This window comes from Mirounga angustirostris, unplaced genomic scaffold (genome assembly GCF_029215605.1).
Source record: "Mirounga angustirostris isolate CCGP_5_RB_7025 unplaced genomic scaffold, mMirAng1.0.hap1 SCAF_4, whole genome shotgun sequence".
Taxonomy (NCBI): Eukaryota; Metazoa; Chordata; class Mammalia; order Carnivora; family Phocidae; genus Mirounga; species Mirounga angustirostris.
In genome coordinates, this window is record NW_026991712.1 from 20,109,083 (window position 1) to 20,120,191 (window position 11,109).

General features: G+C 40.6%; 1 protein-coding gene across 19 annotated transcripts in view; it reads left to right on the top strand.

The window, feature by feature from the left end:
• ENPP2 (ectonucleotide pyrophosphatase/phosphodiesterase 2) overlaps positions 1-8,866 on the top strand; it is a 142,622-nt gene extending 133,756 nt beyond the window's left edge. For all 19 annotated transcript variants that reach the window (XM_064587959.1, XM_064587963.1, XM_064587960.1 and 16 more), the window contains 3 exons: positions 784-916; positions 2,976-3,132; positions 8,267-8,866. In XM_064587959.1, coding sequence (XP_064444029.1) covers positions 784-916; positions 2,976-3,132; positions 8,267-8,437 — 461 coding nt within the window. In that variant the 3' untranslated portion in view covers positions 8,438-8,866. The remainder of the gene's footprint in view (positions 1-783; positions 917-2,975; positions 3,133-8,266) is intronic.
• Positions 8,867-11,109: the final 2,243 nt, after the last annotated feature.

Here is an 11,109-nt window from a genome sequence, read left to right on the forward strand (position 1 = left end):
GTAGCTGAGACAGGATGGATGCAGTGAAGATGGTGAGAGGTGGTCAGATTTGGGTGATGGGAGAGTATTACAGAAGTGGCTCTGGCAAGGCTTGTTCAATGTGTATATGAAAGAAGGAGCCACATCAGGAATGACTCCTAGGATTTGGACCTGAACATGTGAGTGAGTACCATTAACTGATGGAGAAGCCAAGAGTTAGAGCAGGATTGGCAATGAAGACCAAGGATTCTGTTTGGATAATTTTTTTGCTAGACATGATTATTAGGTTTTCAAGAGGACCATGAAATGCGTGGTTGAATAACATGTCTGGAGCTCCTTGGAAGGGTCAGGGCTAGAGATACAAACTTGGAAATAAGCATATCTATGAGATCATGAAGGAAGAAAAGGTAGACTAAGGCCTTTTTTCAGTTTCTCACCAACACTGTACTTCCTCTTTTGTACACTCGGTTCCCTTTGCCTGTTGTGTTTCCACCCCTTTGCCTAGAAAATACCCACTTATCCTTCAGAACTCAGGAGCCACGTCAGTGAGGAACCCTTCCCTGACTTATTGGGCGAGGTGAGCTAAATTCCCCTACCAATGTCTCCATACCTTTCTCTCTGCTGATTCATAAATGACACACACATAGCTGGTATTTCAGGGCAAATTCTTTTCAAGAATCACAACAGCTCTGCTGTCTCTTGGCTTGTGACATTTGGCTTGTAGAATGCAACCTAAAGAGAATTTGACAACAGCAAGGAGTTTTTGTTCATGAAGAATGGATTTCCCGCCCCCCCCCCCCACAGGAATCTGGAATTATTTCCAAAGGGTATTGGTGAAGAAATATGCTTCAGAAAGAAATGGAGTTAATGTGATAAGTGGACCAATTTTTGACTATGACTACGATGGCTTACATGACACACAGGACAAAATCAAACAGTAAGTTTGTCATTTCTACTCAGTGTATACTTTTAAATTCTAAGAGCTCACTTAAGGCTCTTTTTCAAATATTCACATGCTCAAGAAGAGCTGATACCTGTGAAATCTTTTGCTCTTGAATCTCCTTGTGATTTCTTCAGTGCTTTGGGACCTTTGATCAAATGTGGTAATGGTGGTTGGAAGGGAATGGAGTTTTGTGGTAAATAAATGCACTTTTCCATTGCATGAGAGAAATGTACCAAAAGATTTTTTAAAAATTTGTCATTTATTCTTTAACAACTCTTCAGTGGAAAGATGATAGTTTTCCCTCACCTCCATTTTTTTGGGGGGGACTTTTGGAATCCCTTAGATTTTCTGGGTCAGTATATCTTTTTTTTTTTTTAAGATTTTATTTATTTGAGAGAGAGAAAGGAAGAGACAGAGTATGAGTGGAGGGGGAGGGGCAGAGGGAGAGGGAGAAGTAGACTCCCCATTGAGCAGGGAGCCTGATGTGGGGCTCACTCCCAGGACCCTGGGATCATGACCTGAGCTGAAAGCAGACACTTAACCGACTGAGCCACCCAGGTGCCCCTGGGTCAGTATATCTTAATAGGAAATTCCATATAGACTTTGGTCAAATCTAGTTGTTTCTATCCTTCTCCATGATACTGTTGGGGAGATAAAAAGATAAGGCATACTTGCTCAGAAGGAACTTAAAGTTTGGTGGAGAAGGCAAGAAGATACAAATGTAATAAATTCATAAGAAGTCATTTATTTCTTTTAAGATGTATTTATTTATTTGAGAGAGAGACTGCACACAGGGGAGAAGCAGAGGGAGAGAGAGAATCCTGCCAGGGAGGCTGCCATGGGGCTCAATCCCAGAATCCTGAGATATGACCTGAGCTGAAATCAAGAGTCCGCTGCTTAACCGACTGAGCCACCCAGGTGCCCCTCTTTAGAAGTCATTTAATTTTATACATGCATGAAACAGAGAGTGGCATAAAATATGAGAGGGTTTAATTGTGCTTTACAGATAATTAGGAATAAAAAGCTATTTTTTCATATATATAATTAATAAAATAGGAATTATCTTACTCCCTTTTTCGTCATCCATAAGAGAAATTTCATCTTAATTGTACATTTATTTTATTGCTGATCATTGTTAACAGTTTTTAGCCAAAATTGTTATCATTTCAATCATATATTTTGAAAATGATTAAAATTAAGATAATAGAAAACCAGGTAAGGAATTGTGAGTTTCTGTACTTCAATTTACTGGAAAAGATTTTTTTTTTTAATTTCTAGGTTCATCACTAGCTCATCAGTCCTTAGTATTTCCTTGAGTAAATGAGTTCTCTGTACCAAGTTCAGCATCTCATTGTGGTTTGAAAGGGCTTATTACTCCCCTAGCTCCAGTGTCTCCTCCCTCAGGTCCACTTTACACAATTCTGTGCAAGCTATCTTCCTAAAATGTGGGATCTCATGATGACTCTTCCTGGCACAGAAACCTTCGATGAGGTCTTACTTCCTAAACAATAATGCCCAAATCCCACAACTTGGCCCTCAGAAGCTGCCAAATTATGGCTTAAAAAAAAAAAAAAGATTTTATTTATTTATTTGAAAGAGAGGTAGCGAGAGAAAGCGCAAGCAGGGAGGAGAGGCAGAGCAGGGAGCCCGATGTGGCGCTCTGTCCCAGGACCCTGGGATCATGACCTGAGTCGAAGGCAGACACTTAATGGACTGAGCCCCCCAGGCACCCCAAATTATGGCTTTTTATTGACTCTTCCAGCCTACGTTTCTACTATCTTGATCTGTTCATCATGTCCAGCCTCTAAGTCTTGGTTCAAGCTGTTTTCTTTGCCTAGAATTTCATTTCCACTCTGCCAGGTCCAGAGAGAGAGGGGATTCCAGGCAGCAAAAGCATTATGTTCAAAATACAGAAGTAGGCTAGTGCTTAGAAGTGAAAAATGATTCCGTTGAATGGGAGTTAATTTTAGTGACGTAGGCAATATTCATTGGTCACCATTTTAAAAAGAAAGCTACTACATCGATGGTCATTTTATTTTCCTTCCCGCTCCAGGTATGTGGAGGGCAGTTCTCTTCCGGTACCAACTCACTACTACAGCATCATCACCAGCTGCCTGGATTTCACTCAGCCTGCCGACAAGTGTGACGGCCCCCTGTCTGTCTCCTCCTTCGTCCTCCCTCACAGACCGGACAATGAGGAGAGCTGCAATGTGAGTTCAAAGACAGAGTCCACTAAAATGAGTCATCTTTGTTTCTTTTTCTTTTTTTTTTTTTTAAAGATCTTATCTATTTGACAGAGAGAGACACAGCGAGAGAGGGAACACAAGCAGGGGGAGTGGGAGAGGGAGAAGCAGGCTTCCCCCCGAGCAGGGAGCCCGATGCGGGGCTCGATCCCAGGACCCCGGGACCATGACCCGAGCCGAAGGCAGACGCCCAACGACTGAGCCACCCAGGCGCCCCTCATCTTTGTTTCTTAATTTAGATTCCCACTGGTAAACTCTTACACACTTACTATAAGCCATTTGGACTATACACTGTAACCAAGTAGAAAGAAGAAAAGACCCAAACAAAACTTTGCTTATCACCTGGGAGCTTTGTGTTTGAATGGCTTTCAATTTTCAGTGTAAGGGGGTGGGGAGGAGGAGCATGGGGGTGTACATTTATTGTAGTTCTAATTATGGGTGTGGTTTTGTCAAATGATCAAAGTGCCCAAATGTTTTTGCTTTTGCAAGAGACATACTTTGTAAAGGTAGGATGAAAGGAGCAAACATTGTGATAATTGTTGAAACTAGGTAAGAATTCACAGGGGTTCTTTATATTAGTCTCTACTTTTGTGGATGTTTGAAAGTGTCTCTAATAAAAACTTTTTTTAAAGACGTACGCACAGGCATGTATACTTTATAAATCAGATTTTCCATCTACTGCTAGTTATGAGAGCAGTTGTAACAGGTCACCCCATTGTCAAATAGCTCAGATGACTCGTCCGTGGAGGCAGGAAGGCGTCACGAGAAAGCCCCGGGCAGGGATTGGAGCCATGAAGTGGGCTCGTGGCCCTGTACTCATTCTGCCTACACTTGGGGACAGTTCACATCACTTCCCCAGATCCCTTTACTGTGACAGAAAGGTTGTGCTCCAAGATTGATTTTAGAAGTAAAAGTCCCCATGATTTTGCTTTATAGAATAGAAGGAGCAGGGATGTAATCTACGGAAGAGGGATTTAGTCACAAGTCCTACTCAGTTCCTAAATTGTGCAAGGCGCTCTGGGAGAACAGCAGTCTGTCAAACGTACTTACCATTCCAGGGGTCTGCGGTGGGCCAGAGCAAATAAAACAGGTGCAGAAATGGCTACAAAAGGCAAAGAGCCCTAAGAATGAGCACTGGGTGTTATACGCAACTAATGAACCGTTGAACACAACGTCAAAAACTAATGATGTACTGTATGCTGGCTAATTGAATTTAAAAAAAATAGCTTCGCCAGAGGTTATCAGCTTCATGGACAAGGTAGCTGTTGGACTATGGCTTCAGCTGTGGGTGAAGATGGAGGCTGTGGATATACCCAAAGCAATACAGGAAAAAAATGGAAATTTGAAATATGGCCAAGAAAGCTAATGAAGCTTGACCAGAATGTTGGAAATGAGGGTAATAGTGGGACATAAGGTTTTAAAAGTTGCTTGGAATCAAATTTAAAATAAAAGTAGTAGTTATAGTTGCCATAGTGGCAGAGGTAATAATTGCAACCCTTTTCTGAGTCCGTGTTGTGAGCCAAGAACTGCGCAGGTCCTCCACATAGATTATTTCTAATCATCTCTTTACTCCACCAGGCAGGCTTATATGGTCTTCCCCCCAATCCCATTGCGTTCACTGTTGTGAAAGCTCTAGGTAATAAAGGAAAAGTATGATACGTTGTTACCTGGTTAGTTAGTAGGAGAGTAGAACTTTAGATTCAGGCCTTCTGACTTCAAAAGCCCATCCTCCTTAAAGTTTATCAGATTTCCATAGCAGGACCTTGGGAGCTTAGAAACTTTCCCAATCACACCAGCATTAGGTAGCCATGGAAAATGCCAACACCTAAGAGCAGCATTTTGGGCTCTGCTTCAAGGAGGTAAATTTAAGTTGGAAGGGGTCAAGCATGGTGCTCAAAGTGCTTTGGCAAGATTCACGGGATTGAGGTCACAGAACTGGAAGTGAGGTTGTGGTCTTGGAAATTTAAAAAAGAGGGTGGAAGGTAGCGGTATTATACTGAAGGATCAATAAGATCTTGTCAATAATTTGATGGGAGGTGGAGAAGCAGGGGGTACTGCAAGTGAAAGGCAGGCTGTCATTAACTTACTGGCTTGACCTCCTCCATTTTGTTTACTCATAACCACAAGAGTAGCCAATGGTGTACCAGGGGGATGTAAGGCCTCTGCAAAGCATCATATACTTTCTTTGGACTTCAGTTTTACTAAAAACTTATGGGGAGGTGAAATTTTTTGCAAAAAAAACCTAAACCCATATATTATAGAGTGAAATTGCAAATTGTCATGCATTTTTTAAGGTAATTATAATGAAGAATTTATTTGTTTTCATCTTTTTTAGAAATAAAAAGGCCTAAAAAACAAAAAAGTTGCAAAAATGATAAATGTAATTTTGTTATATCCTAATCACTTAAGTGTGTTCTGTGAATTCCAAGTAAGTAAAATAATATAAAAATATATTTTCAAATCTTTATAGAATGAAAAGAAAACCACATTAATCATTAAATACTCTTCAATTTCCTTTACTCCTCCCACAGATGAATTCACAAATGAATGTACATTTACATTCTGAAGTACAAAGCTCCAACAGCCAAGTAGTTATACAGTTTATTTTGTTATGTGCAAAGTAGCTATTGCGTGCATTTTTAAGACAGAAGACTACAAAGACATTCCAGATGATAGTAGGCCACTTAAGGTACACCTAGATTCCTGGGGAGTATATGTTCAAGTGTGTCTGTCGTCAAGGGACTTTGGTGATGGGACACTCAGTTCAAAGGCATTCTTCAGCCTCCCAAATTGTAGAACTGACCAGTGAAATCCACAGATGTCCTCACAGGTCTTCCTCTCCTTTCTGGCTCCTGACTCTGCTTAGAGCTTAGAGATATTTCTTGGAGAGTTTATGGCAAGCATATGTCTTATTCTTATGCTGCCCACACAGACACCTGTCCTTGCTTTGAAGGTCACCTTAAAACTGCTGGAGCTTGAATTCACAAACTTAGGAGAAATTCAGGAAGAAAAGGCAGATGAAGAGTAAATGTCCATAGCAAGAAAGACAATAAGCAAGTTGACGGGTGGGCTTTTGCATTTATCTTCTAAATTATTTATTTTTAAAGTGTTTCCTTTCCTTCCCTAGGTGCACATGAACTTTTATTTGAATGTTATTAGTTTTGCATTTCACACCAGAGTCTCCTCTAGCAAATATTTCTGTGGATTGCCAGCTTGCATCAGGCAGAAGATATTTTCTTCTTGTGTTGCATGGCCAGAATTTCCTAATGACTAGTGTTAAGCGAGATTTTTGCATGTGAGAACCAGAAGAAAATGCCCTTCAAATGAAACTGGCAAATTACTTTCCAAGGAAAGAAATAGCAAAAGACAATTTCTTTTTTCTTTGAATTCTTATAATCCCAGCTGGCCACTATTTAAATTAGGAAAAACCTTTTCATCCCTTTGTCTGTATATTTGCATGATTGCATTTACAAAAGAAAAACTAGGCCACTGAAAAATCAAATAAAGAGTTGAATATGAAAATTCTCCTAAAATATAGCTTCATGCTCACTCTGCTTACTCTGAGGGGTTCCTGATCCATTTGGAGACCTCCTACTTCGTTAATTATATGGTCACAGTGAGGATTGGTCAGTCCCGTTGTGGGCAGAGTTATATTTAGGTCTGTCTCTTCCTGTGAATCGCAGAGAACTTGGTTAGCTTGGGTTAGGAGGGTGGGGCATGCAGGGTTAAACTCCTTACTTCCCCAGCCTGCAAAGCAATTTCTTCCTATTTCTTCATTTTGCCCGGGATAGCCAGGCATCAGTTTCCTGAACCAACACCCTCGTGGTACATATTTAGCATTGGCAAAAGCTGCTCTCGCTCCCTGTCCAGGTCTGTGTGGGTTGGAGCTTTCCGAGAAAACCCATTGCAGGTTCTCGGGCTTTGGTGGGGAGTTCATTGAGACCATGGGTGGTGAAGGAGTTGGGCGAGGGCATTTCTGAACATACTCAGCCCTCAGATACACAGCCACCCTTCAACTTGTAGAACGGCTCTTGGGAGCCATTGAAATTCTGGGAGCAAAGGCCCTCCTGCCTCAGGTCTACTGATGAATGTAGCCATTTCCCCCAGAATTCTCAGGGCTCTCAGATCTTATTCTTTCTCTCAAGAGTGAAAGAAGATATTTTTAAAATGTAAAGAACTACTCCTCCTGAATGACTTTCTACTTTCATCTTAGATACGAATAAATTATTTGATGTGGGACATCGGATGTCTTTCATTGGAATTTGTGCCAATGGGGCCATCTTGGCAAGTAGCTAAGACAGAAGGAGATTTCCTTCCTTTTTTCCATGACATTGTTTCCTTACTTTATCTTTTGTCCACCCCGCCCCCTTTTTTCTCCTCTTCCTCCTACTGTCCGGGGAGCTGCTGAAGTAAGCATTATTTTCCTTGTGAACCAATGAAGAAAGCCTAGAGAGGTTAAGTAGCTTGGCCAAGGTCTCCTATCTAGGAAGTCATAAAGCCACAATTCCAGCCTAGGCCTCTTGGGCTCCAAAGTACCAGGTGTAGCTACTGAGCAGCTTTAAGTGGAACTCATTATTCAAATATCAATTCATTGCAATTTGATAGACGATGTACTTGATATTGTGGGTTCTTCCAAAAGACCAGGAACGCACCCATGAGATTTTGTGCATTAGGCATCAGCTCTTCACTTTCCTTAGAAGTCAGAAGAGCATTTCAAATTACTTGTGCTCTGTGCTCCCCTGTGTAGTTCGACAGCAGCGGGGAAAGAAACACATTGCTGAATTCTCCAGGACCTTTGGTTTTTGTAATTTTGATTTATGTTCTGAAAACCTATTGAGTCAAATGCCCTTTCACACCACATGTCTCATTTATTTGGTACAGCTAGTTGCTGTTGAGAACGTTTACAGCCAAGGGCAGGTATTTGTGGCACGTTCCCAGCAGGAATGTGGTAGAGCAGCCGGGGAAGCCAGGAAGGAAAAAGACACACTGGCTCTGGGTGCAGGAGTATGGAGTGCTCATTTGTGGACTTGAAGAAAATTGACCATTTGGAGAATCTCCTCTGGAAGAGTCTGGCTCTGATTGTATTCTGTTTCCACTGCAGAGTTCAGAGGACGAGTCGCAGTGGGTGGAAGAACTCATAAAGATGCACACAGCTCGGGTGCGGGACATCGAACAGCTCACCAGTCTGGATTTCTTCCGAAAGACGAGCCGCAGCTATCCAGAAATTCTGACACTAAAGACATACCTGCATACGTACGAGAGTGAGATCTAACTATCTGATCATCTGCAGTGCAGTCTTATCAACTGGTGTATATTTTTATATTGTTTTTGTATTTATTAATTTGAAACCAGGACATTAAAAAAAGTTAGTATTTTAATCCTGTACCACATCTGACATATTATGCCTGAATGACTCCACTGTTTTTCTCTAATGCTTGATTTAGGTAGTCTCGAGTTCTGAGTAGAGCTTGTAATAAATACTGCAGCTTGCATTTTTAGTGGAAGCTTCTAAATGGTGCTGCAAATTTGATATTTGCATTGAGGAAATATTAATTTTCCAATGCACAGTTGCCACATTTAGTCCTGTACTGTATCGAAATACTGATTTTGTAAAGTTGCATTCATTTACTGTTAATTATGACAGACATATTTAAGCCTTATAGACCAATCTTAAATATAATAAATCACACATTCAGTTTTTTTTCTGGTTTACTTGGCCTTCGTTTCACTTATAAATTAGAGTATTTGTTTCTGGTATATTCATGCATGAAAGGTATACATTTTTCTGTATTGAGCCCTCTTCCTTGCTGAATAGAATACATATAGTCAAAGGGATATCCATGATATTCAACCACAGTGGCCTGGATGAGATAGTTTAGGTACACATCTCTGAGAAATCAGGAGGGCAGAGGACAAGGGGAACCAGAAGATCTCCTGAATACTCTCTCTCACCAATCTCTTTTAAAAATATTTTGACTTTTGGAGGAATAGGTTCTATTGATAAGTTGGTTCAAAGCTCTAAATATTCAACTCAACTGAGACTTTCTTAGGCATGTATTTGGTATAAGGTCAACCTATGAACTATGGAGGATATAAAGAGAAATAAGACAGTGGGATGGGGTATAGCTATAAAAGTGTAATTAACCCATTCAGGTAGAAAATAATAAATGCCAAGTGAAAAGTGTTAGTAATAATACAATATGACAGGGGCCTGAAGGGGAGGTGGGGGTGACTGTAGATGGACACAGCTTTAAGTAATGAGACACAGAGTGAGGAAGTCATTCAGAGATTTTCAGTCCTGATTGTGTCTTGGAGAAAGGATGACATTAGTGTCCTCATATCTCTAAAATAGTTGCTAATCCACCTTTAAAAAAAAAAAGAAAAGAGGACAGCATATTGCTTTGTTTTCATTATGTTAATTTTTACATAGTGCCCCTGTTATGGTCAGTGAAATGGGTGTTTAATTTCTATAAAGTTTCCTTTAAAAATAAATGTATTTAAGAAGGAAAACATTGTGTCAAATAAAAAACACATTACAACAGAAATAGGAGAGATTTTACTAGGATATGGGAAACATGACGAAGGTGGTAAGAGAAAAAAGTGATGATTGGACACCAGCTGTCAGAATTCCTGGGAGGAAGTGAACACGATGATACTAAAGATTGCTGTATTTACTGAGCACCCGCTATGTTCTAGGTACATCTCTGACCCTTCATATGCCTTGTCTCTAAACACTGAAAAATGAGTTCAGGGAAGATTTTATGGAAAGGAGAAAAATGAGGATAGCAATGGGGAAGAATACTCACATTGGGCTTTGTAGTTTGGGCTAGGGCGAAATTACTGTAGAAATGAATTGGAATATGACTCATTATTCACTTGATAGTCAATACGATGTATTGATCACTTGCTACATGCTGGTACCTATACTTGCTATTGGGGATAACACTGTAAAAGATAGACATGATTCCAGATGTTGTGGTTGTGATATGTGCTGTGAAGGAATTAAACTGGTGCAGAGGGACAAGGGGTAGAAAGAGAAGAGCCTTGCAGGTGACGTTACAGCCAAGACTTGGAAGATGAGGAGAGCAGGGGCCGAACTGAAAAGCGTGGCCAAGGACTGGAGGTGGGAAAGATCTAGGAATGTGTGAGGATCTGAAAGACAGGTACACCTGTCTTTCCCAGCGGTGAGGTGGATAGGGACCAGGCGAGCAGATCCTTAGAGGCCCACTGAGGCATTTGGATTCGGTTCTACGTGCAATGGAAAATAAAGAAGTGTCAAGCAGAGGTGTGACAGAATCTGATTTATGATTTCAGTATATTGACAGTGATATGCAACAATTACATGGTATGCTCTAAACATAATTCCACAGAAAATACACCTGATACCTATTAAGTGCTATAATGCTGTTTCCCAACAGGAACATTACAAGAGAAGGGTCAACTCTGTTTTTTGTTAATAGTGGCAATAGTTGCAATCTCCTTGCTTAGCTAGATTTCTATGTCACCTCAAAGTGAACTCTTCTCAAAATAAGATTATACGCGAGGCTTTTGGGGTGAGCAGTTGCAAATTTAGTTGAGTCCTGCTGCTCTATTTTTATCCTTAGGTCAAATCTTTCTTTCTCATAAATAAACTTCATCCCCAGAGAGAACATCAACAACTCTGTATTTCAGGTGAGTGGCTTTGCTGACAAACACATGTCATTAATTGTGGGGTTATTTACAAAAGCCCCTGAATGGACAGGGGCTCTATTAAAATGAGGCCTGAAAGACTATTTTAAGTTGGGGATATTTGTTATTTTTTTATATTGAGACCTTAGTCCATTCATGCTTTCATTGAGCAAGTTGCCAACGGCTTGCTAGCATGGTGGTCCTGTGCTAGTAGATGGATTCCGAAACTGCCTCTCTAAAATGAGCTCATTGTAAATAGTGTAAACCAGGAAAACA